The sequence below is a fragment of the Mesoplodon densirostris genome, chromosome 4, assembly GCF_025265405.1.
Source record: "Mesoplodon densirostris isolate mMesDen1 chromosome 4, mMesDen1 primary haplotype, whole genome shotgun sequence".
NCBI classification, from domain to species: Eukaryota; Metazoa; Chordata; class Mammalia; order Artiodactyla; family Ziphiidae; genus Mesoplodon; species Mesoplodon densirostris.
Window position 1 is genome coordinate 135,491,674 of NC_082664.1, and position 27,074 is coordinate 135,518,747.

Below are 27,074 nucleotides of genomic sequence, written 5' to 3' on the forward strand. Positions count from 1 at the left end.
GTTCATTATTGCTTGTTTCATCTTTAGTTCTTCTAGGTCCTTGTTAAATGTTTCTTGCATTTTGTCTATTCTATTTCCAAGATTTTAGATCATCTTTACTATCATTATTCTGAATTCTTTTTCAGGTAGACTGCCTATTTCCTCTTCATTTGTTAGGTCTGGTGGGTTTTTATCTTGCTCCTTCATCTGCTGTGTGTTTTTCTGTCTTCTCATTTTGCTTATTTTACTGTGTTTGGGGTCTCCGTTGTGCAGGCTGCAGGTTTGTAGTTCCCGTTGTTTTTGGTGTCTGTCCCCAGTGGCTAAAGTTGGTTCAGTGGGTTGTGTAGGCTCCTCATGGAGGGGACTAGTGCCTGTGTTCTGGTGGATGAGGCTGGATCTTATCTTTCTGGTGGGCAGGTCCACGTCTGGTGGTGTGTTTTGGGGTGTCTGTGGCCTTATTATGATTTTAGGCAGCCTCTCTGCTAATGGGTGGCGTTGTGTTCCTGTCTTGGTAGTTGTTTGGCATCGGGTGTCCAGCACTGTAGCTTGCTGGTCGTTGAGTGAAGCTGGGTGCTGGTGTTGAGATGGAGTTCTCTGGGAGATTTTCGCTGTTTGATATTATGTGGAGCTGGGAGGTCTCTTGTGGACCAGTGTCCTGAAGTTGGCTCTCCCACCTCAGAGGCACAGCACTGACTCCTGGCTGCAGCACCAAGAGCCTTTCATCCACATGGCTCAGAATAAAAGGGAGAAAAAGTAGGTAGGTAGGTAGGAAGGAAGGAAGGAAGGAGGGAGAGAGGGAGGGAGGGAGGAGGGAAGGAAGGAAAGAAAGAAAGAAGTAAAATAAAAAAATAATTAAAATAAAAAATAATTATTAAGAAAAAAATGTTTTAAGAAAAGGAAAAGAAAAACGGATGGCTAGAACCCTAGGACAAATGGTGGAAGCAAAGCTATACAGACAAAATCTCACACAGAAGCATACACATACACACTCACAAAAAGAGGAAAAGGGGAAAAAATCATAAATCTTGCTCTCAAAGTCCACGTCCTCAATTTGCGATGAGTCGTTGTCTATTCATGTATTCCACAGATGCAAGGTACATCAAGTTGATTTTGGAGCTTTAATCCACTGTTTCTGAGGCTGCTGGGAGAGATTTCCCTTTCTCTTCTTTGTTCTCACAGCTCCCGGGGCTCAGCTTTGGATTTGGCCCCGCCTCTGCGTTTAGGTCCCTGGAGGGCGTCTGTTCTTCGCTCAGACAGGATGGGGTTAAAGGAGCAGCTGCTTCGGGGACTCTGGCTCACTCAGGCCGGGGGGGAGGGAGGGGTAAGCCTGCAGCGGCAGAGGCCACTGTGCCGTTGCACCAGCCTGAGGCACGCCGTGCGTTCTCCCGGGGAAGTTGTCCCTGGATCCCGGGACCCTGGCAGTGGTGGGCTGCACAGGCTGCCTGGAATGGGGGTGTGGATAGTGACCTGTGCTCGCACACAGGCCTCTTGGTGGTGGCAGCAGCAGCCTTAGCATCTCATGCCCATCTCTGGGGTCCGTGCTTTTAGCCGTGGCTCGTGCCCTTCTCTGGAGCTCCTTTAAGCAGCACTCTTAATCCCCTCTCCTCGCGCACCAGGAAACAAAGAGGGAAGAAAAAGTCTCTTGCCTCTTCGGCAGGTCCAGACTTTTTCCCGGACTCCCTCCCGGCTAGATGTGGTGCACTAACCCCCTGCAGGCTGTGTTCACGCCGCCAACCCCAGTCCTCTCCCTGGGATCAGACCAAAGCCCGAGCCTCAGCTCCCAGCCCTGCCCACCCTGGCGGGTGTGCAGACAAGCCTCTCGGGCTGGTGAGTGCCAGTTGGCACCGACCCTCTGTGCGGGAATCTCTCCGCTTTGCCCTCCGCACCCCTGTGGCTGCGCTCTCCAACGCGGCTCCGAAGCTTCCCCCCTCCGCCACCCGCAGTCTCCGCCCGTGAGGGGGCTTCCTAGTGTGTGGAACCCTTTCCTCCTTCATGGCTCCCTCCCACTGGTGCAGGTTCCGTCCCTATTCTTTGTCTCTGTTTTTTCTTTTTTCTTTTGCCCTACCCAGGTACCTGGGGAGTTTCTTGCATTTTGGGAGGTCTCAGGTTTTCTGCCAGCATTCAGTAGGTGTTCTGTAGGAGTTGTTCCATGTGTAGATGTATTTCTGGTGTATCTGTGGGGAGGAAGGTGATTTCCGCCTCTTACTCTTCCGCCATCCTCCCCTTGCCCCCCTATTTTGAATTATGGTTTTCTCAGGGTATTTGCCCAGTAGTGGGATTGCTGGGTCGTATGGTAGCTCTATTTTTAGTTTTTTAAGGAACCTCCATACTATTCTCCATAGTGGCTGTATCAATTTACATTCCCACCAACAGTGCAAGAGGGTTCCCTTTTCTTCACACCCTTTCCAGCATTTATTGTTTGTAGATTTTTTGATGATGGCCATTCTGACTGGTGTGAGGTGATACCTCAGTGTAGTTTTGATTTGCATTTCTCTAATAATTAGTGATGTTGAGCATCCTTTCATGTGTCTGTTGGCCACCTGTATGTCCTCCTTGGAGAGATGTCTATTTACGTCTTCCGCCCATTTTTTGATTCGGTTGTTTGTTTTTTTGATATTGAGCTCAATGAGCTATTTGTATATTTTGGAGATTAATCCTTTGTTGCTTCCTTTGCAAATATTTTCCCCCATTCTGAGGGTTTTCTTTTCGTCTTGTTTATGGTTTCCTTCACTGTGCAAAAGCTTTTAAGTTTAATTAGGTCCTATTTGTTTAATTTTGTTTTTTATTTTCATTACTCTAGGAGGTGGGTCAAAAAAGGTCTTGCTCTGGTTTATGTCGAAGAGTGTTTTTCCTGTGTTTTCCTCTAAGAGTTTTATAGTGTCCAGTGTTACATTTACGTCTTTAATCCACTTTGAGTTTATTTTTGTGTATGGTGTTATGGAGTGTTCTAATTTCATTCTTTTACATGTAGCTGTCCAGTTTTCCTAGCACCACTTATTGAAGAGGCTGTCTTTTTTCCATTGTATGTTCTTGCCTCCTTTGTCATAATTTAGGTGACTACATATGCGTAGGTTTATCTCTGGGCTTTCTATACTGTACCATTGATCTATTTTTCTGTTTTTGTGCTGGTACCATACTGTCTTGATTACTATAGGTTTGTACTGTAGTTTGAAGTCGGGGATCCTGATTCCTCCAGCTCCATTTTTCTTTCTCAAGATTGCTTTGGCGCTTTGGGATCTTTTGTGTTTCCATACAAACTGTAAAATTGTTTTTTCTAATTCTGTGATGAATGACATTAGTAATTTGATAGAGATTACATTGAATCTGTAAATTGCTTTGGGTAGTATAGTCATCTTCACAATACTGATTCTTCCAATCCAAGAACATGGTATATTTCTCCATCTGTTTATGTCATCTTTGATTTCTTTCATGAGTGTTTTATTGTTTTCTGAGTACAGGTCTTTTGCCTCTTTAGGTAGGTTTATTCCTACGTATTTTATTCTTTTTGTTGCGATGGTAAATAGGATTGTTTCCTTTATTTCTCTTTCTGATCTATCATTGTTAGTGTATAGGAATGCAAGAGATTTCTGTGCATTAATTTTGTATCCTGCAACTTTACCAAATTCATTGATTAGCTCTAGTAGTTTCTGGTGACATCTTTAAGATTTTCTATGTATAGTATCATGTCATCTGCAAACAGTGACAGTTTTACTTCTTGTTTTCCAGTTTGTATTCATTTTATTTCTTTTTCTTCTCTGATTGCCATGGCTAGGACTTCCAAAACTATGTCAAATAAGAGTGGCGAGAGTGGACATCTTTATCTTGTTCCTGGTCTTAGTGGAAATACTTTCAGTTTTTCAACATTGAGAATGATATTAGCTGTTGGTTTGTCATATATGGCCTTTATTATGTTGAGGTAGGTTCCCTCTATGCCCATTTTCTGGGTAGTTTTTATCATAAATGGGTGTTGAATTTTGTCAGAAGCTTTTTCTGCATCTATTGAGATGATCATATGGTTTTTATTCCTTAATTTGTTAATATGGTGTATCACATTGATTTGTGTATATTGAAGAATCCTTGCGTTCGTATGACAAATCCCACTTGATCATGGTGTATGATCCTTTTGATGGGTTGTAGGATTCTGTTTGCTGGTATTTTGTTGAGGATTTTTGCATCTATGTTCATTAGTGATATTGGTCTGTAATTTTCTTTTTTTGTGATATCTTTGTCTGGTTTTGGTATCAGGGTGATGGTGGCCTCATAGAACAAATTTCAGAGTGTTCCTCCCTCTGCTATATTTTGGAAGAGTTTGAGAAGGATAGGTGTTAGCTCTTCTCTAAATGTTTGATAGAATTCCCCTGTGAAGCCATCTGCATAATTCACAGATTCATTTCCCTTCCAGCTCTAAAATTCTATACTTCTACAAAATGTCACATTTCTCCTCTTTGTATTTCACTGTGATCCCACTGCAACAAAAGGTTTTCTTCAGCTACCCAAGGGTTTAGGCTGTAAAGTGCATGCACTCCACACTAAAAGTAAATTCTTGCATTAGTTATCCAAACTGTTTGAAATGAGGAACCAAATTTTCAGCTCATATCTCCCTCTTTATCAGCAAATAGTAATTTAAAGCCAATTACCAGGGCTGTGATTCCCCAGTGACAGACTGTGGGCTATTAAAATTAAACCTGTCAGAAGATCCTTGCTGCTTTCTCCAAGCACATTCAGGCCATTGGTTTATGAACAGGATGAACAGACGGCCCATCCCAGAGGGCTTGAGGGAGGAAGTACGTTAAAATGGCTGCCTGCATCTTTGTTTGCTCAGCTGCTTGGAAAAACTAAGACTGAGGGAAATGGGATTAATCAAGGGGGCAGTTGCCCATGGAAAAAAAATAGGAAGACTCTGGTGAGAAAATTCCAGCCAAATAAGGTTCAAGTCAAAGGGAAAGAATTCTTATCTCTTCAGACTTTCACACGGTTGAGTGTTGTTTGGTGACAAATTTCCCATTTCGGGCCACCACAGTGTTTTATGATATTTTTGTTAGCATGTGAAGAGAGAATTCAGGAAAAAAAAATTAAATGTTTGATTCTCTAAAGTTCCAGGTGATTTACTTTGTAATTGGCAACATTAATGAAGATTATTGGTTAGATATGTGACGAATGGTGATTGAATAACACCTTTCTATGATTTTTCATATGAATAAACTCACAAACCAGAAAAAAAAAGTCCTTGAAAGCTCGCATGTACTGCTGTGTGGTACAGAATGTACAGACACTGTAGCTGAGGCTCCTCCTCCTCCCTCTCCCATTAGGAGACAATCTTCTTTTTTTTACAGTTTATTGAAGGATAGTTGATCTACAATGTTGTGTTAATTTCTGCTGTACAGCAAAGTGATTCAGTTATATATACTTTTCCATATTCTTTTCTATTATGGTTTATCACAGGATATTGAATATAGTTCACTGTACTATAGGGTAGAACCTTGTTGTTTATCCATCCTATATAAACTAGTTTGCATCTGCTAATCCCAAACTCCCAATCCTTCCCTCTCCCAAACCCCTCCCCCTTGGCAACCACAAATCTATTCTCTATGTCTGAGTCTGTTTCAGGAGACAGAATCTTGAATAAGATGTAAAATATCTTCCCCTCTCCTGACTTATTTCACTTACCTTTGATGCGTTGGCTAAAATTCCACCAATAAGAAAATTACTAGGTTAAAAAGGATCTTCCCTTGAGACAGTAGATATTTCTAGAAGGGTTGCGGCCTATCAGTCATTTACAGTTGAGTGTGAATTTGTTCCAAATGGCTTTCTCACAAAAGGCTAGCTGAGGTGATGACTTACACTAAAAGAGTGGGCTTTGTTAGGAGGGAAAGTGAGAAAATGGAGAGAATTTTGAGCAATTGGAGAGGAAGAGTAGACCAGAGAAAGTGTTAAAACAGAGAGTTCAGGTGGCAGGAAGACCCCAGAAGGCCTCCTTTTCACAATTTGGAGAATATGTAGTCCAGGCAAAAAGGGAGGATGTCAAAACGAAACTTTGCTTAGAATTGCTTCAGATTCCATGCTGGAGGGCAGACCCTCCTATATGTAAGTGGGCCTTGTCTAAGATTCTTCATAAAATATCCAGTACATTGTTTAAGGGAGGTAATTTGCAAAGTCACTAAAGGGTGAGATTTAATAATTTCCTTTCAAGTTTCATGGGAGAGGGATTTGAGAGTTGTGCCATTAGTGGAGGGAAAGAAGAACCAAGTCTCTACCACAATGCTGGCACACTGTATGTCTCACTCTTTGGAATCTGATGTACATCAGAGGCCATAAAATAAAGAAACTGGTGATCGGCAGCAAAATGGACTTAGAGAAAACTGACCACCCTTCTCCTCTCATGAGACCTAGCCGGAATCAAGTATCTGGTCACCTTTTATTCTCTGTCTTGCATGAAAAAGAACACAGCTAGCTCCGAAAAGCTTCAGCTAGGGGGAATAGGAGAAAAGGAGCAAGGGATACCCATATAATATAGAGTCGGGAGAATGACAAAGGATAAAAAAGTCATCCTTGATTTTCTTCTCCAAAATTTGGAGGAGAGGAATAGTCAAGCATAGTATATAGACAGTAAAGGTGATCCAGATCAGAGAAGTGAAGGGGTGGTGGTGAAATTTGTCAATCTCCAGCTATGATTTTGGGAGGAGAGGGTTTGTGTACCGCTAACTTTGTGGCCAGTTAATTTCCCAGGCCTCAGTTTTCTCCCATTTAAAATGAGGGTATTGAACCAGAGAAACTCCAAGGTGCATTTCAGTGCTTAAATTATAGTATTCTAGGATGACTGATGTTATTCTTTGACAACATCTGCATCTATTTAAGTTCATAAATGTTGAAGAAATATTTGGTATGCAGTAAACCAGGAAGCAGGTAGCTCCCTTTAAATAAATAGTCATCCAACATTGATGAAGTTTAGGGTATTATCAACCTTTGCTGGACTCCTGTGGTTGCCCGTATCTTGTGGGACTGGATCATGTTTTCCATCACCTAGAATTCTTGGGCTTAATTTAATTTTTATATCTAATGGATGACAGCTCTGAGTAATTTAAGATTGTTTATAAGGTTAAAAAAAACCTGCAGTTGTCAAAATAGCAGAAAACAGACAAAGGGTAATGAATGATGTGGGAGGAACATCACTTCAAGCTGACTGGAGAAAAAGGTGGTTTGAAGGAATAAGTATTTTCTTTATAATGCACAGAAAGAAAAACGTTAGATAATGTAAATAAAGGGTTGCAGATTCTGGGTCTTTGGCCACATCCAATCTACAGATGAATTTGCTCAGCAGCACAGAGTTTTTCAAAATAATGAATTTGAGTGATTTTAAGATGGACATGTACTTATAATCCTGGTGAGCACTCTTCTTGCCTCTTCCTGCCACCAGCCACTCACCCCCATTATCCTACCACAGAACCTTGCCACCTTGATGCAAACTTCCTGGACACCAGGACATTTGGGTGTGTGATGCAAGTATAAATGAAAAATGTAGGCCAACTCTTTTTCTTTTTTGAGAGGCTGCAATTACAGTCTGTTCTCCATGTATGTGGGTTCCACATCCACGGATTCAACAAACCTTGGAACCAAAATATTCAGAAAAAGAAAAAACAATTCTGGAAAGTTCCAAAAAGCAAAACTTGAATTTGCCTGTGAATGGGAAACTATTTACAAAGCATTTACATTGTATTAGGTATTGTAAATAAGCTAGAGATGAATTAAATTATACGAGACAATGTGCGTACGTTTATGCAAATACTACACCATTTTATATAACAGGCTTGAGCATCTGTGGATTTTGGTATTTGTGGGAATGTGGGGCCTGGAACCAATTCCCCAACCTTCTGTTGATACTGAAGGATGACTGATACCATGGAAACTTCTCGATCACTTCCTAGATCACTTGTTATAGGAAGGTGTTCTTTACCTCTAAATCTGTTTTCCTAAGGCCTTCTGTGTTTTAAGAATCTCTACAGGGAATTCCTTGGTGGTCCAATGGTTAGGACTCCACGCTTCCATTGCAGGGGTCACGGGTTCGATCCCTGATCAGGGAACTAAGATCCTGCATGTTGTGTGGTGCGGCCCCCCCCGCCCCCCCCCAAAAAAGGAATCCCTACAAATGGTTGTCAGGTGATTCATAGAGTTAATGTCCCCACAGATTGTAAACTTCATTGATATTGCAAGTTTGGTTTTGGGGAGGCGGTTTGTTTTTGCTAGAATCAAGTGTAAAAAGTGGATATTAATTCAAAGGAACTCAGCCTTTTCTGGGGAAAACCAGTTTGCATGATTTGTAGTCAGACTAATAAATGCTCTAGTCAAAGGATATAATCCTGTTATTTTGAACAATTGCTAAGAAGTTGTTTGCAAGCATCTCTAATAATATATAGAGTTTGTTTACAAAGCTTGATTGAACATTTTTATCTATAGCAAAAGCCATTTTAAAAGGTCAAAGAAAATTATGAATCTTTATGATTACTGTAGAAACATTAGCATCTTTACAACTACATTTTCTGTTTTAAATTCCGTATTGGGATTTTGTGATAAAAAAGGTCAACTTGAGACAGCCCTTATTTCCTTCCCCCAGCCCTCCAAAAATGTTTAAATAAATTTGTGGGTGCCATAAAGGTATTTTATTTTAGGGTTGGGCCACAAAGTGACCAGTTAAGATTTTTCAGGCTGAATATGCATTGTTTAGGAGGTGGCAAGTTAGAGGGGAAAGGGGAGAATTAAAATATTTGCAACATGTCATTAATCTCCAGCAAGAGCCAAGAGTTGTTTTTTTCCCCCTTCATTTCAGAACTAATCCAGCTTTCTGTTATTTGGCTCAGAAAAGTCTTAAATCTGTAACAAGAGAGTAACTTCCTGTTCTCAAGAGTATGGCTGCCAAAGAAAACATTTACAAGAAAAGTTCCAGGGCCAAAAAATTGCCTACTAATTATTTCTCAGCCCCCCACACCCCTAATTCAGGAAGGTGAATGCTGTAAATGCTGTATGTTAAAACTCAAAAGTATGTGTTGAAAAATTAAGAGAAAACCCCCAAGAACTGTTTGCCATTTATTTATATTTTATTGCATTCAAATTACATCAGTTTTATGGCCTTTGGGCACAAATTAATGTTTCTTATAATATTTTGTTCAGAATTCCACAAAGATTATACTATACCTTCATCTGAATACATTATGGAAGTTTTTACCTGGTACCTTCCCAACGGAAGAAGAGAGAAGCAGCCCCAGCATTCAGGAACTCACCTAGTCCCACCAGCTGCAAGCTGGCCTGATACTCAGCAGTGGGTCTTGGTTTTCTCCTTGGGGATCTATCTGTTCAGTGTAATGTCAGTCAAAATTCCAGCAGCCCATAGGTAGAAACTGACAGACTGTAAAATTCAAATGGAAATTCAAAGGTCCTAGAATAGCCAAAACAACTTTGAAAAAGAACAGAGTTGAAAAGCCTATACTACCTGACTTCAAGGGCTTAAGATAAAGCTTCGGTAATCAAGACAGTGTGGGACTGGTGTTAAGATAGACAACTAGATCGGTATAACAGAGTGTATAACAGAGTGTATAGACCTGTGCCTGTATGGGCAGTTGATTTCCAACAATGGTACAAGGGCAATTCAGTGGAAAATGGGTAGTCTTTTCAACAAATGGTGCTAAAACAATTAATTGGACATCCATATGCAAAAACCTCTTTGATTTATACTTCATACCATGTATTAGTAATCTAATCCTGCCTAACAAATTACCTCCAAACTTTGCAGCCGTCTCCCTCTGGTCTCTTTCCTCTGGTCTCTCTTTCCAGAAACATATCTCCAGTCTTTCTTTGGGGCTTGTCCTCCTCTGACAAAGTCAAGTGAGTTATTCTCAAATTTACATGAAAGGAAAAGGAGTCTATGGTTTATTTAATCTTATGTTTATCCAGACACAATTTTTTTTTTTTGCCCTACTTTCCTTCTGCACAATCCTACTAACAAGTAAGCATTATTCATTGTCTCTAATGTGTGTCCAATAAGAGGAAATCCTTGGGTTTAAAAATGTTCATGTGCAACACCTCCTTCACAGTAGTGACTAGTACTGATAGCAGGGGTCAGTTGTTGGTATCGATTGCAGGCATGTCTCTGGCACAGTGCTGGAAACTTTTCCTGTGCTGCTTCACATGATCATCACAGCAGGCCTCTGCGGGGAGGGGGGGTGGAATTCCATTTCCTTCCTAGGCAGAGCTGCTCATGGGAGCCCTGCACCTGAGAGCAGAGGTGATCCACCCAAGGGAGTATTGCAATTTATTGGCAATACCGACTCCAGTCTTCCCACCCCTGTTCTGGAATCAGACGGGCCTGGGTGGTTTCAGGCAATTTTCATCTCTCTTTGAGTTTCCATTTCCTTTACCACAAAACAGTGGTAGTGACGTTTTCTACACAGAACTGCTATGAAGGTTGACTGCTTGCATGCTGTGCCTAGGTCCGTAACTCTTGGTCTCCTTTACTTCCCCCAGCGAAGGCTCCTTCTGGATACTTTTCATTTGTAGATTTCTCCATGCTTATTGAGGTGTGGAATGAGTCCCCTCCTTTATAGGAAACTGCCCCTAAGGAGCTTACATGGATGGAGAGAAAGGAAATGTACACTATGGTCAGTCATTTGATGTGAGAGTAGAAAAGAAGGGAGTAGGAAAAAACTACCCCTGGGATTCAGAGACATCAAAGACCAGGAGGAGACAGACTCACTGGGAATAATTTTCGATGAGGATGAGGGTATTGAGGGTACACATCTGTGTGTCCCCAGCATCTGGCATGCACTGCTTGAACTGAACTGGGCCTCTGAGTCTGGATGTCAGGGAGATCACTATGGTCTGATGTGGCCTGAAATAGGACAGGAAGGAATCCTGCCCTTCCTGTCATACCCCTCACCCCACCCTCTGTCTTGGGGACCACCCTAGCATTCCTGGAGCAGGCCAATGGCATTTGCTGGGGAGAAAGAGGGTGTCCAGAGTAGACAGACTCTGGTGCACCCTCTGTCGGGGAGACCATGTCACATCACCAAACTCCAGAGACTTCCCAAATGTTCCTCTCTCCCCAGCTAGCCCTGAAAGGAACCCTCTGGGGCATGTGCCACCCAGACTCAAACCCCATGTCAGGCACGTGGCCTGAATTTTTTGTCCCAATGGCTGACTCTTGCTTCTGATTCACTAAGCAGCAGGCCATCTGATGCCAGGATCCTGTGGGACACCAGCTTCTTCTAAGTAAGCCCAGTCCTGTTTCCATTCGGCTGCCCGGTACTCTCTGGGCCCTGAGGACACTTACAGGCCTGCAGCTCACACCTGCACGGTCCCGAGCTCAGGTATCCAAAGGCAATATCCTGAAGGAACTTCATTCACTGCCTGTTTGTGGGGGCGTGCCTGCGTAAAGCAGGCACTTTTATACACACCTTCATTTCTCACTCCTAGTGTTGGCAACGGAGTCGGGAAAGAACTCATACTGTTGGTGAGAGCTTTCAGTGGACTCCAATTTCCAGAGGCCAAATTGGAACCACGTGCACGAGAAGACTTAAATGTGCCTAACCTGTGACCCAGCGATTCCTCTTCTAGGAATTTATCCTAAGCAAGTGTACAAAGACATGTGTACAAGATGGTTGAGCAGAGGATTGCTTTAAAAAGAGTAAAGACAGCCTCCAAAATTCCAACATCAGGGGATAGGTCAAGTAAACCATAGTACCTCAATAAACTGGAATCCAGCTAGCTGTAAGAAACAGTGGTGTAGCTCTATACATCTGTATCTATATATATAAATGATTATATATGTGGTTACAAAAGTATGTAGTGATAATAGGTAGCACTTACTAAGTGCTTACTATGTGCCAAGCACTATTCTAAGAACTCCACAGATATTAACTCATTTAATCTGCACACAGTGACAGTTGGGAAAGAACTGTCACTGATCCCATTATACAGGGGCTCAAAGAGGTTCTGTGCTCAAGCCACACACTAGTGACTAAGCTGAAACAGTCTCCAGAGCCCACGTTCCTGAATACCACGATTCTGCTTCTCAGTATAGGGTCCTATGTGTGCTAAAACAAAATAAATGGGGGAAGGGGGTGTGTTTAAGAAAGTCTGGAAGGATAGGAATGAGAATATTAATTGAGGCATTATCATAGGAATACATTTTTTAAAAAAACTTAACACACTGCTGTTTTTCATTTCAGTTAGATAAATTTGCTGTGTAATATTAGAGATCATTCCCCCAGTTCTACACAGTACCCATGCTTATGAGGAGGTTTAAGAACAAACATCACTCTTTCAGACGGTGGGACTAATTTTGACAAAGGGTTGAGAAGGATCGGCTCTGGTTTTTTTCAGTTTCAAGTCTACCACTGAGGAAGTCTCTTCAGTGGTCTTTCTAAATAGTTCAAATAATATTTAAAATTCTCCACATGTTGAAGGTATATATAAAAGTATAAAGGGCCCAGGGACACCTTTAATACTATGGAATGATCCCTTGGCATCCTTTGAATTTAAAATAACTAATTTTTTTCCTTTTCTTGACTGTTGTAAGAAAAGAAAAAAGTGGGGGGGGGTGATGTGGAGCGCTTGCAGAACAGTCTTGGTTGTATTAAAAACCGACATTCTTTATGCCGTTTCATTTAGAAGCTGTTTCCACATCAGCTTCTCCAGGGGCCCAGGGGTTGCCATACCTTCTGCCACGCTGAGTCCTGCTTCCCTACCTCCTGGCCCCAAGGCCTGCCTTTTCCTGAAATGCTCCTCCTTGGGGCTGCGCTAGGAAACGGTTTCTCCTGCTAGAGCAGCTCAAAGAGTGAAGGTAGCCAGGAGTCAACAGTGCTTTAAAACACACCTCAGAATGGCAGCACCCTCCTCTGCGTCCATCCCCAGGCCAGACCTCTGCGTGACCTACCTCAGTTGGCACTCACATTGGCCTATCAGGTGTGATTTTCTTTTTTTTAATTGAAGTGTAGTTGATTTACAGTGTTGTGTTAATTATTGGTGTACAGCAAAGCGATTCAGTTATATATACATTCTTTTCCATTATGGTTTATCATAGGATATTGAATATAGTTCTCTGTGCTATACAGGACCTTGTTGTTTGTGCATTCTATGTATAAAAGCTTACATCTGGGCTTCCCTGGTGGCGCAGTGGTTGAGAGTCGGTCTGCCGATGCAGGGGACATGGGTTTGTGCCCCGGTCTGGGAAGATCCCACATGCCGCGGAGCGGCTGAGCCCGTGAGCCGTGGCCGCTGGGCCTGCGCATCCGGAGCCTGTGCTCCGCAACGGGAGAGGCCACAACAGTGAGGGGCCTGCGTACTGCCAAAAAAAAAAAAGCTTACATCCGCTAACCCCAACCTGCCACTCCATCCCTCCCCCAATGCCCTCCCCCTTGGCAACCACCAGTCTCTTCTCTATGTCCAAGATTCTGTTTCATAGGTTCGTTTGTGTCATATTTTAGATTCCACATATAAGTGATATCATATGGTATTTGTCTTTCTCTTTCTGACTTACTTCACTTGGTATGATAATCTCCAGTTGCATCCATGTTGCTGCAAATGGCATTATTTCATTCTTTTTTATGACTGAATAGTAGTAATCCATTGTATATATGTACCATATCTTCTTTATCCATCTATTGATAGACACTTAGGTTGTTTCCATGTTTTGGCTATTGTGAATAGTGCTGCTATGAACATAGAGGTGCATGTTTCTTTTTGAATTATAGTTTTGTCCAGATATATGGCCAGGAATAGGATTGCTGGATCATATGGTAATTCTATTTTTAGTTTTCTCAGGATTCTCCACACCATTTTCCATAGTGGCTGCAGCAACTTACATTCCCACCAACAATGTAGGAGGGTTCCCTTTCTCCACATCCTCTCTGGCATTTGTTACTTGTAGAATTTTTAACGATGGCCATTCTGACTGGTGTGAGTTGGTACCTCATTGTAGTCTTGATTTGCATTTCTCTAATAATTGGTGATGTTGAGCATCTTTTCAAGTGCCTTTTGGTTATGTGTTTCTTCTTTGGAGAAATGTCTGTTTAGGTCTTCTGCCCATTTTTGGATTGGGTTTTTTTGTTATTGAGTTGTATTAGCTGTTTGTGTATTTTGGAAATTAAGCCCTTATTGGTCACATTGTTTGCAAATATTTTCTCCCATACTCTAAGTTGTCTTTTTGGGTTTTTTTATGGTTTCCTTTGCTGTGCAAAAGCTTCTAAGTTTGATTAGGTCCCATTTGTTTATTTTTATTTCTATTGCCTTGGGAGACTGATCTAAGAAAACATTGGTATGATTTATGTCGGAGAATGTTTTGCCTATGTTCACGACTAGAAGTTTTATGGTGTCATGTCTTATGTTTAAGTCCTTAAGCCATTTTAAGTTTACTTTGTGGAAAAAATATGGAATGCTTCATGAATTTGCGTGTCATCCTTGCTCGGGGGCCATGCTAATCTCTGTATCGGTCCAGTTTTAGTATATGTGCTGCCGAAGCGAGCACCGGGTAGGTGTGATTATCCCAAGTTTTTAGAACATGAAGTTGATATTCAGAGAGCTTTGATGACATGCCCAAGGTCCCACAACCACAATTTAAATAAAAATTTGGTTTCAAAACATGCATTTTCCTCTTGACACTGTCCTGACTTGTGGTGATTTACTCAACTGAGTTGCTTTGCTTTCTTTGGCTTTTTTTTTTTAAGTTGGGGAGTAAGGGGTAGGGAGTTTGGGCACAAGGGAGCATGATTTTTTTTTAAGTAAAAATGATTTTTTAATTTTATAAACATGAATGCATCTTAGTGTTTCTAGAAGGTAGGTTAACTAGATAAATTTCAGGGTTTAAAGACACACACACACACACACACACACACCTTCTCTTAATGGTTTATAAATGATTCTAAGGACTGTACTGATTGAAAGATTATGGTGCCCTGACTTGGACAGTCCAAAACCCCTTCTACACAGTCATGAATGACACACAATGATAGCATCAGTAGAACAAAATATATGGCATTTATTAAACATGTGACATAGGTTATAATATCAAAGTAGAGCATGCATGAACAAATCACTCATTCCTTCAGCAAAAACACCAATTGAGGGCCTCCCTGGTGGCGCAGTGGTTGAGAGTCCGCCTGCCGATGCAGGGGATACGGGTTCGTGCCCCGGTCTGGGAGGATCCCATATGCCGCGGAGCGGCTGGGCCCGTGAGCCATGGCCGCTGAGCCTGCGCATCCGGAGCCTGTGCTCCGCAACGGGAGAGGCCACAACAGTGAGAGGCCCGCGTACGGCAAAAAAAAAAAAAAAAAAAAAAAAAAAAAACACCAATTGATATTGAAAACATTAAGTGATTAAATTTCCACAACACACAAAATTCTCTTTCAGTTAAAGTGAGAAAGAAAGAAAAAATAAATCACAGGTTGAATAAATACAGTGATTTCAGCTGGCCCCATAAAGGCATAAGGCACAAAGTAAACCAAGGGGTTAGCACGTCAGAATGAAGCGTGTCTGCCCACACGAGGACCAGCTGCAGCCGAGGCTCCCACACCCCTGCACAGGTCCTTGGCACCCGCCCCTTCCTTCCCAGGGTCACATTTCCCCATGTGCCTGCACTCCTGTGGACAGGCTTCCCTGTAACAGAGAAACACCGCCTCTAATACTTCTACGGGTAAATAAAACCTTCATGCTGTAACAAATGATCCTGGCAATAAGTAACATGAAATTTCAAGTTAATGCCTTGTTTCCTCCCAGCCGAAGTCTAGTAAAACAGAAAATAGTGAGGGAATTCTCCTGATAGGACTCAGTGTCCGCATGGAAAGCTAATGACGGCCCAGTACAGCAGGGTACATACACTGGTTGGGTGTTTGAAATATGACTTGAAACCTCTCTCTCCTGCCTTCCCCCTCCCCCTCCACTTTCCTTCATGTTTAAGAAGTGGATCAGAACCTCAGCAGTTTCCACTGCAGCTTAAACAGCGTATAGGACAAAGCAACAGTCACCCTTTCCAGACTTCACGCCACAGGGTTCCAGGGCCTTTGTCCATCAGTGAAAAGTGCACGTCTCCAAGTGCTTAAGTCAGAGTTTTCTTCATGGTTAACTCCAGGACTCGTGTGTATGGGGTATAATTCCTGGAAGGCACTGCGATCTCACGAGTCCTACCTGTTTGGCTGAGAAATGAGAAAACGCAGTCAGGAATATGAAACAAAACTTACCATATGCTTCATGTGGTAAGATAACTCTAGGAAATCCTTTTCAACACTTAAAAATAGACTGTAGTAATGTAGTTGAATATTTCATTTAAATATTATGAGGGAGAGAAAACCGTAATTCAAAAAGAGTCATGTACCACAATGTTCATTGCAGCTCTATTTACAATAGCCAGGACATAGAAGCAACCTAAGTGTCCATCAACAAATGAATGGATAAAGAAGGTGTGGCACATATATACAATGGAATATTACTCAGCCATAAAAAGAAACAAAATTGAGTTATTTGTAGTGAGGTGGATAGACCTAGAGTCTGTCATACAGAGTGAAGTAAGTCAGAAAAACAAATACTATATGCTAACATATATATATATATAGAATCTAAAAAAAAAAGATTCTGAAGAACCTAGAGGCAGGACAGGAATAAAAACGCAAATGTAGAGAATGGACTTGACACGGGGAGGGGGAAAGGTAAGCTGGGATGAAGTGAGAGAGTGGCATGGACATATATACACTACCAAATGTAAAATAGATAGCTGGTGGGAAGCAGCTGCATAGCACAGGGAGATCAGCTCGGTGCTTTGTGACCACCTAGAGGGGTGGGATAAGGAGGGTGGGAGGGAGACGCAAGAGGGAGGCGATATGGGGATATATGTATATATGTAGCTGATTCACTTTGTTATAAAGCAGAAACTAACACACCATTGTAAAGCAATTATACTCCAATAAAAAAAAAAGTACATTAGTGGTTGCCAGGGCCTAGGAGAAAGGGGGGATGGAGTTTGACTGCTAAGGGGTACAGGGTTTCTTTTTGGGGTGAGGGAAATTTTCTAAAATTAGATAAGTGGTGCGGGTTGCACAACTTTGTAAATATACTAAAAACTATTGAATTGCACATTTTAAAAGGATGAATTCTATGCTATGTGAATTACATCTCAGTAAAACTTATTTAAAAAAGAAGAATATGAGGGACCATTATTTTTAGCAATTTCTTTAAAAAGTTTTATTGGAGTGTAGTTGATTTGCAATGTTGTGTTAGTTTCAGGTGTACAGCAGAGTGATTCAGTTATACATATATTAATTCTTTTTCAGATTCTTTTCTCATATAGGTTATCACAGAATATTGAGTACAGTTCCCTGGGCTATACAGTAGGTCCTTGTTGGTTATTTATCTTATATATAGTAGTGTATGTATGTTAATCCCAAGTTCCTGATTTATCCCTCCTGCCCACATTTCCCCTTTGATAACCATAAGTTTTCAATATCTGTAAGTCTGTTTCTGTTTTGTAAATAAGTTCATCTGTATCATTTTCAAAAACTAGATTCCACATGAGTCATACCATATGATATTTGTCTTTCTCACTTAGTGTGATCATCTCTAGGTTCATCCATGTTGCTGCAAATGGCATTATTTCGTTCTTTTTTATGGCTGAGTAATATTCCATTGTATATATGTACCACATCTTCTTTATCCATTCCTCTGTCAATGGACATTTAGGTTGCTTCCATGTCTAGGCTGTTGTAAATAGTGCTGTAATGAACACCGGAGTGCATGAATATTTTCTAATTGTGGCTTTCTCCAGATATATGCCAAGGAGTGGGATTGCTGGATCATATGGTAGTTCTATTTTTAGTTTTTTAAGGAACCTCCATACTGTTCTCCATAGTGGTTGTACCAATTTACATTCCCACCAACAGTGTAGGAGGGTTCCCTTTTCTCCACACCCTCTCCAGCACTTACTGTTTGTAGACTTTTTGATGATGGCCATTCTGACCGGTGGTAGGTGATACCTCACTGTAGTTTTGATTTGCATATCTCTGATAATTAGTGATGTTGAGCATCTTTTCATGTGCTTTTTGGCCATCTGTATGTCTCCTTTGGAGAAATGTCTATTTAGGTCTTCTGCCCATTTTTGGATTGGGTTGTCTGGTTTTTGTTGTTTTTTGACATAGAGCTGCATGAGCTGTTTGTATATTTTGGAAATTAATCCCTTGTCAGTCACTTTGTTTGCAAATATTTTCTCCCATTTTGTGGGTTGTCTTTTCGTTTCATTTATGGTTTCCTTTGCTGTGCAGAAGCTTTTAAATTTAATTCGGTCTCATTTGTTTATTTTTGTGTTTTTTTTTTTATTTTATTTTTTTATTGAAGTATAGCTGATTTACAATATGGTGCCAATCTCTGCTGTACAGCAAAAGTGACTCAGTTATACACATACAGGCATTCTTTTTTTATATTCTTTTCCATTATGGTTTATCATAGGAGATTGGATATAGTTCCCTGTGTTATATACATTAGGACTTTGTTTATCCATCCCTATCTATAATAGTTTACATCTGCTAATCCCAAACTCCCAGTCCTTCCCTCCCCCAACACCCTCCCCCTTGGCAACCGCAAGTCTGTTCTCTATGTCTGTGAATCTGTTTCTGTTTTGTAGATAGGTTCATTTGTGCCATATTTTAGATTCCACATATCAGTGATATCATATGGTATTTGTCTTTCTCTTTCTGACTTACTTCACTTAGTATGATAATCTCTAGTTGCATCCATCTTGCTGCAAATGGCATTATTTCGTTCTTTTTTTATGGCTGAGTAGTACTCCATTGTATATATGTACCACATCTTCTTTATCCATTCATCTGTTCGTGGACATTATGTTGTTTCCATGTTTTGGCTATTGTGAACAGTGCTGCTATGAACATAGGGGCGCATGTATCTTTTTGAATTACAGTTTTGTCCAGGTATATTCCCAGGAGTGGGACTGTTAGATCATATGGTAATTCTACTTTTAGTTTTCTGAGGAATCTCCGTACTGTCTTCCATAGTGGCTGTACCAACTTACATTCCCACCAGCAGTGTAGGAGGGTTCCCTTTTCTCCACATCCTCTCCAGCATTTATTTGTAGACTTTTTAATGATTGCCATTCTGACTGGTGTGAGTTGGTACCTCATTGTAGTTTTGATTTGCACTTCTCTAATAGTTAGTGATGTTGAGCATCTTTTCATGTGTCTACTGGCCATCGTACGTCTTCTTTGGAGAAATGTCTATTAAGGTCTTTGGCCCATTTTTCGATTGGGTTGTTTGTTTTTTTGTTGTTGAGTTGTATACGCTGTTTGTATATTTTGGAGACTAAGCCCTTGTCTATTGCATCATTTGCAAATATTTTCTTCCATTCTGTAGGTTGTCTTTTCATTTTTATATGGGTTCCTTTGCTGTGCAAAAGCTTCTAAGTTTGATATGGTCCCGTTTGTTTATTTTTATTTCTATTGCCTTGGGAGACTGACCTAAGAAAACATTGGTCTGATTTATGTCGGAGAATAAATTCTAGAAGTTTTAGAAGTTTTATGGTGTCATGTTTTATGTTAAAGTCTTTAAGCCATTTTGAGTTTATTTCTTTGCATGGTGTGAGGGTGTGTTCTAACTTCATGGACTTACATGCAGCTCTCCAACTTTCCCAGCACCACATGTCAAAGAGACTTTTTCCTATTTTATATTCTTGCCTCCTTTGTTGAAGATTAATTGACTGTAGGTGTCTAGGTTTATTTCTGGGCTCTCTATTCTGTTCCATTGATCCATATGTCTGTTTTTGTACCAATACCACACTGTTTTGATTACTGTAGCTCTAGTATTGTTTGAAGTCTGGGAGAGGTATGCCTCCTTTTTTTTTTTTTTTTTTTTTTTTTTTGCTCAGGATTGCTTTGGCAATTCTGGATCTTTTATGGTTCCATATAAATTTTTGATTGTTCTATTTCTGTGAAAAATGTCATGGGTATTTTGATAGGGATCACATTAAATCTGTAGATTGCTTTGGGCAGTATTGCCATTTTAACAATATTAATTCTTCCAATCCAAGAGTATGGGGTATCTTTCCATTTCTTTGGATCCTCTTTAATTTATTAATGTTTTATAGTTGATAGCATTTAAGTCTTTCACCTCCTTGGTCAGGTTTATTCTGAAGTATTTTTTTTTTGGTAGTATTTTAAAAGGTACTGTTTTTTTACATTCCCTTTCTGATACTTCATTGTTAGTGTAAAGAAATGCAACTGATTTTTGGATGTTAATCTTGTATTTTGCTACTTTGCTTAATTCATTTATTAGATCTAGTGATTTTTGTGTGGAGTCCTTAGGGTTTTCTATATATAGTATCATGTCATCTGCAAACAGTGACAATTTCACCTCTTCTAATTTGGATACCTTTTTTTTTTTTCTTGTCTGATTGCTGTGGCTAGGACTTCCAATACTATGTTGAATAGAAGTGGTGAGAGTGGGCATCCTTGTCTTGTTCCTGAATTTAGTAGGAAGGCTTTTAGCTTTTCACTGTTGAGTATTATATTGGCTGTGGGTTTGTCATAAATGGCTTTTATTATGTTGAGATATATGTTCCCTAGGAGGTGGATCCAAAAACTTTTTGCTGCGATTTATGTTCAAAGAGTGTTGCCTATGTTTTCCTCTAAGAGTTTTATAGTGTCTGGCCTTACATTTAGGTCTTCGATCCATTTTGAGTTTATTTTTGTGTATGGTGTTAAAGAATGATCTAATTTCATTCCTTCACATGTAGCTGTCCAGTTCTCCCAGCACCACTTATTGAATCCATTGTATATTCTTGCCTCCTTTGTCATAGATTGACCATATGTGCATGGGTTTATTTCTGGGCTTTCTATCCTGTTCCATTGATCTATATTTCTGTTTTTGCACCAGTACCATACTGTTTTGATTACTGTAGCTTTGCAGTATAGTCTGAAGTCAAGGATCCTTATTCCTCCAGCTCCATTTTTCTTTCTCAGGATTGCTTTGGCTATTTGGAGTCTTTTGTATTTCCATGCAAATTTAAAATTTTTTTGATCTAGCTCTGTGAAAAATGCCATTGGTAATTTGATAGGGATGGCATTGAATCTGTAGGTTGCTTTGGGTAGTATAGTCATTTTGATAATATCAATTCTTCCAATCCAACAACATGGTATATCTTATGTGTTTGTGTCATCTTCTGTTTCTTTCATCAGCATCTTACAGTTTTAAGAGTACAGGTCTTTGGTCTCCTTAGGCAGGTTTATTTCATTTTTTTTTCTTTTTTGATATGATGGTAAATGAGATTGTTTCCTTAACACATTTTTGACTGGAGGCGTATTACGGCCACAGGTGTTAGTTTCTATAAAAATCCCCTGGTCGATAATGTGTTAAATTCTCTTTTCCGATCTTTTGTTGTTAGTGTATAGGAATGCAAGAGATTTCTGTGTATTAATTTTGTATCCTGAAACTTTACCAGATTCATTGATGATCTCTAGTAATTTTCTGGTGGCATCTTTAGGATTTTCTATATATAGTATCATGTCATCTGCAAACAGTGACAGTTTTACTTCTTTTCCAATTTGGATTCCTTTTATTTCTTTTTCTTCTCTGACTGCCATGGCTAGAACTTCCAAAACCATACTGAATAAAAGTGGCAAGAGTGGACATCCTTGCTTTGTTCCTGATCTCAGAGGGGACTTTGCACCATTGAGAATGATGTTAGCCCTGGGTTTGTCATATATGGCCTTTATTATGTTGAGGTAGGTTCCCTCTGTGCCCAGTTTCTGGAAAGTTTTTATCGTAAATGGGTGTTGAATCAAAAGCTTTTTCTGCATCTATTGAAATGATCATATGGTTTTTATTCTTCATTTTGTTAATGTGGTGTATCACACTGACTGATTTGCGGATATTGAGGAATCCTTGCATCACTGGGATAAACCCCACTTGATGATGGTGTATGATTCTTTTAATGTGTTGTTGGATTCGGCTTACTAGTATTTTGTTGACAGTTTTTGCATTTATGTTCATCAGTGATATTGGCGTATAATTTTCTTTTTTTGTCTGGTTTTGGTTTCAGGGTGATGGTGGCCTCATAGAATGAGCTTGGCAGTGTTCCTTCCTCTACAGTTTTTTGGAAGAGTTTCAGAAGGATAGGTGTTAGCTCTTCTCTAAGTATTTGATAGAATTTGCCTGTGAAGCCATAGTTTCAGTACTTGTGACTGGTCTGTATTTTCTGTTTCTTCCTGGTTCAGTTTTGGAAGGTTGTATCTTTCTAAGAACTTGTCCATTTTTTCTAGGGTGTCCATTTTATTGGCATATAGCTGTTTGTAGTAGTCTCTTATGATCCTTTGTATGTCTCTTATGATCTCTTTGTATTCTTTCCATGGTGTCTGTTGTAACTTCTCCTTTTTCATTTCTAATTTTATTGATTTGAGCCCTCTCCCTTTTTTACTTGATGACTCTGGCTAAAGGTTTATCAATTTTGTTTATCTTTTCAAAGAACCAGCTTTTAGTTTCATTGATCTTTTCTATTGTTTTCTTCATCTCCATTTATTTCTGCTCTGATCTTTATGATTTCTTTCCTTCTACTAACTTTGGGTTTTCTTTGTTCTTTCTGTAGTTGCTTTAGGTATAAGGTTAGGTTGTTTGAGATTTTTCTTATTTCCTAAGTTAAGAAGATTGTGTTGCTATAAACTTCCCTCTTAGAACCCCTTTTGTTGTATCCCATAGGTTTTGGGTAGTTGTGTTTTCATTGTACTTTGTCTGTAGGTATTTTTGATTTCTTCAGTGATCCATTGGTTGTTTAGTAACATTGTTTAGCCTTCATGTGTTTGTGTTTTTTATGTTTTTTTCCCTGTAGTTTATTTCTAATCTCATAGAGTTGTGGTTGGAAAAGATGCTTGATATGATTTCATTTTCTTAAATTTACTGAGGCTTGCTTTGTGGCCCAGCATGTGATCAGTCCCAGAGAATGTTCCATGTCCACTTAAGAAAGTGTATTCTGCTGCTTTTGGATGGATGTCCTATAAATATCAATTAAGTCTATCTGGTCTGTTGTGTCATTTAAAGCTTGTGTTTCCTTATTGATTTTCTGTCTGGATGATCTGTCCACTGATGAAAGTTGGGTGTGAAAGTCCCCCACTATTATTGTGGTACTGTCGATTTCTCCTTTTATGGCTGTATTTCCCTTATATATTGAGGTTCTTGCCTTATATATTGAGGTGCTCCTGTGTTGTGTGCATATATATTTACAATTATGTCTTCCTCTTGGATTGGTCCCTTGATCATTATGGCCTTCCCCCAGAGCTCCTGTAGGTGGTGCCCTGTTGCCTGGGAGTGCTGACAGGGAAAGAAGCTCTTATGGTGGTCCCACCCTCTCCCCATGTGTCCCCCAATAATGGCACTTTGCCTCTCTGGCAGGCCCAGGCTTCTTCCAAATACACCCTCAGTTGCCACAGTCCAGCCTCTTCAGGCTGTTTCTACACAGCCAACCCTGGTCCTCTCCCTGGGTCTGACCTCCAGAGCCTGAGCTATAGCACCCAGCCCCTGCCCACACTGACAGACGAGTGTCTCAGGCTGGGGAGCACAGGGTGGCAGCGCCAACCTTCTGTGCTGGTTACTCTCTCTTTTGCCTCCCACAAACCGGTTACTGTGCTCTCCTCCTAGGCTCTGAAGCTCCCCCTCCATCCAGGCTGGTCTCCCTGCTGTGAGGAACAGGTGTGGGAACCTTTCCTTCTTCACAGCTGCCTCCCTGGATGCAGGCCCCATCCCGATGCCTTCTTTTTCTTTTTCCTATTGTCCTACTTGGTTATGTGGAGGTTTTCTTGCCCTTTCAGAAGTCTGAGGTCTTCTTTCATTATTTAGTAGATGTTTGTGACTCGTTCCACTTGTAGATGTATTTGTAATGTTTTTGTGGGAGAAGGTGAGTTCCACGTCCTACTCCTCCACCATCTTGATCCCCGTACCTGGAGCCAGCCATTATTTTTAGCAACTTTTAAAGGTTATACTAGGTAGCCATGATTCAGAAAAATAAAAAAAAATATGCATTCAAGGAACTCACAATTAGGCAGGAAAGATATGTATTTAAATAGTTGCAATGTGTTAGGTAATACATAAAGACATAAAAAGCTATACTGGATACTCTGCATTTGCCTGTTCAGATCCATCCCCCTTTCTCCACCCCACCATATGCCCTGGGAAGCTTACCTGAAGGTCAGCATCAGTGGGTCCCCTCAGCCTTTACCTTCCAGTTGGTTTGGACCAATTGGGAGATCAAGGGATGAGAGAATGGAGGACAGGGAGGCCAGGACATCTGTTCCCTCTGCTCAGTCTGCAGCTTGGTAGTTGGCTACATTCCTCTAGCAAAGGCCATGCTCCAGCTTACCCCTTCATCTCTTCTACCAGCTTTCTCTCCCCACCTCTTTAGGCCCAGGCTGGAAATAGCTCCAGAGCAAGCCAGTGTCCATTTTTTATTTCCCTAAAAGCTGCCCTCAAATTTTTACACAGTCCCTTCATTTAAGCCTCTTCTGTTTCCCTTTCTGCCAGGACCCTGAGCAATACAAGAGTGAACATATTATGAGCAAAGTGATGGTAGAACAAGTTAGCTTCACTGGGAGGAAATTGGCCCAGGGAAGGTGACTCCTGAAGGATGCCTAGGCATTCCTCAAGTGGGTGAGGAGGAGATGGGAATTCCAGGCAGATGGACAATACAGGCAAAGGCAAAGAAGGGTGAACACAGAGGCCATGGTGTGGAAAGGAGACACGCTTGGCAGGACTGGAGCAAGAGTTCATGATGAAGTGGCAGAAGATGAGGTCGGGGCGGGGAAGCAGGGCCCTGTGTGCCCTGCTAAGGGGTTCAGAAGGGGACAGCGAGCCACTAAAGGTTTTTACGGAGGGGCAGGATATGCTTCTATTTTTAATCTAGCAAGATCCCTTGGCACCGCTGAGGGTTGGTTGATTGCAGAGGCGTTAGTCTGGAAGCAGGAGGTTAATTAGGAGAGTTTTGCTATTTAGGAGGTGAGAGAGACCATGAGAACTCAAACTCTGAAAGTAGCACTGTAGGTGAAGTAGCATGGAAAGGTTGAGATGATATTTGGGAGGCAGAATTAATGAGATTTGGTGACTAAGATGGAGAAAATATCCCATTTCTTTTTCTGCCTAGACACATAACTACCTTTCCCAGCCTCCCTTGCAGTTTGGTAGGCCACATGACTATAATGGGCAGAAATGATTTATATTACTTTCAGGTTCAGCCCATATCCATTTTGCAGTCACAGATATTTTCCTAAAAGGACAATCAGAGCATATTACTGTTCTCTTTTTTTTTAATAAATTTTTTTTTTATTTTTGGCTGCGTTGGGTCTTCATTGCTGCACGCAGGCCTTCTCTAGCTGTGGTGAGCGGGGGCTGCTCTTCGTTGCAGTGCACGGGCTTCTCACTGCGGTGGCTTCTCTTGTGGAGCATGGGCTCTAGGCGCGTGGGCTTCAGTAGTTGTGGCTCATGGGCTCTAGAGCACAGGCGCAGTAGTTGTGGCACACAGGTTTAGTTGCTCTGCGGCATGTGGGATCTTCCCGGACCAGGGCTCGAACCCGTGTCCCCTGCATTGGCAGGCAGATTCTTAACCACTGTGCCACCAGGGAAGTCCATATTACTGTTCTTAAAACTCTTCAAAGTCTCCCCCTTGCTTCCTGGATGGAGTCTAAACTCCTCTGCAGGGTGTAAAGGCCTCCACTTTCTACTGTTATATCTCCTGCCTGGCCTTGCTAAGAAACACGGCTCTCATTTACACACTGCTTCACAGCTCTGCCATCCTCAGCTGTCCCCTCTGCCTTAAATGCTTCCCTCACCAAGTCGATCTGATGAATTCCTGCCTATATTCCAAAATTCAAACCAAACACTGCCTCCTCTGTGACAGTCTCCCCAGTTCGCTGCAGCAGTGATAGAAACTATCATTCCTTTCTCCTCTGTGTGCTCTGTTTCCTTGAGTAGCACTGCTCAATTTTATGCTTACACAAGGTTCACTTTTGCTAAACTTTTCCATCAGTAATACCTCCCATTACCCTGCAGTGATTTTCAACTATGGTTGGGAGACAACTTCTTAATAGGGTGTATTAGAAGCTTGGGGGGAATGTTAAACTTCACGTGTCTCTCCCCAAGAGATTCAGTATTTCTTCCATGCTCTCCTCCCCTTGAAAATGACTGTCACAGAGGCTTGTGACACACTACTGAAAGCATCTCATTGCACCCACTGGTCTATATACATCCTCTGCTAGTTATAATTTCATGAAGCGCGAAAACCATATCTTGCTTATCTTCATGACCTCAGCAGCTCACTCAGGCCAGGCACAGAGCTATCACTACACAGATGGATGACATAGGGAACCAGAGGACGGATTTCAAGGAGTGAGTGGTCAGAGTGTCACCTTCACCTGGCACAGAGAGGAATCTGCAAGATCTGGCAATTCAGGGGTCTCCAGTGACCTGACCAGGTAATTTAGTGGAGTGCCAGGGGCAGGAGCCAGATGGCAATTTGTGCCAACTCCTGTGAAAATTCCACAGAACAGAAATAGTCTCTGGTGACAATATCCTAAAAGCCCATAAAATTCAGAAATATTTATAAAGATGAACCCTCTGGTTTCAAAAACAGGCTCTCATATCCCCCCTTTCAAAAAGAAGTGAGGTATTTTATTTAGTTGATCACTAGGAAACAACAGGTTTTCAAGAACACAAATAATTTCAACCCCAGAATGAAAATTCAGCCTTTTTCTTTAACACATTAAGGCTACTGTTAACCTTTTATTAATCCATAAAGGGGCAGTTCCCTTGGGGGAAACAATATAAAGCTTTGACAAAAAGCTACTTTGTGTTTTGGTTTTTACAACAGAAATATGAAAACGTAGGCATTTTAAAGCACTTACTATGCACTGGGCACTTAGACAACAGGGAATATTTTTCACTAAATTGTACCTATTAAGACATAATTTATGAGTTCGCTGGGAACTGAGTTTCACTAAGGGGCAAGAGAAAGAAGTCTCTTTTTTTTTTTTTTTGGTGTTCAATATTTGTTTTCCACTTTTCTCTTTAAATGAAGGCTAGCT

The 27,074-nt window shown here is 41.0% G+C and overlaps 1 protein-coding gene, 1 long non-coding RNA gene and 1 other non-coding gene across 5 annotated transcripts in view; 1 reads left to right on the plus strand and 2 right to left on the minus strand.

The window, feature by feature from the left end:
- MYZAP (myocardial zonula adherens protein) overlaps window positions 1-27,074 on the minus strand; it is a 140,914-nt gene that overhangs the window by 23,175 nt on the left and 90,665 nt on the right. The window contains exon 13 of one of the 2 annotated variants that reach the window (XM_060097286.1): window positions 16,058-16,154. The exons of the other annotated variant lie outside the window; for it this stretch is intronic. Coding sequence (XP_059953269.1) covers window positions 16,058-16,154 — 97 coding nt within the window. Of the gene's footprint in view, window positions 1-16,057; window positions 16,155-27,074 lie in introns of those variants that run through there. 2 annotated transcript variants of the gene reach the window in all.
- Window positions 1-27,074, plus strand: part of LOC132488730 (uncharacterized) — a 40,142-nt gene that overhangs the window by 9,412 nt on the left and 3,656 nt on the right. The window contains exon 1 of one of the 2 annotated variants that reach the window (XR_009531804.1): window positions 26,400-26,465. The exons of the other annotated variant lie outside the window; for it this stretch is intronic. This is a non-coding gene — a long non-coding RNA (uncharacterized LOC132488730). Of the gene's footprint in view, window positions 1-26,399; window positions 26,466-27,074 lie in introns of those variants that run through there. 2 annotated transcript variants of the gene reach the window in all.
- Window positions 14,388-14,491, minus strand: LOC132489612 (U6 spliceosomal RNA). The gene has a single exon (XR_009532010.1). It is a non-coding gene; the product is annotated as a U6 spliceosomal RNA (small nuclear RNA).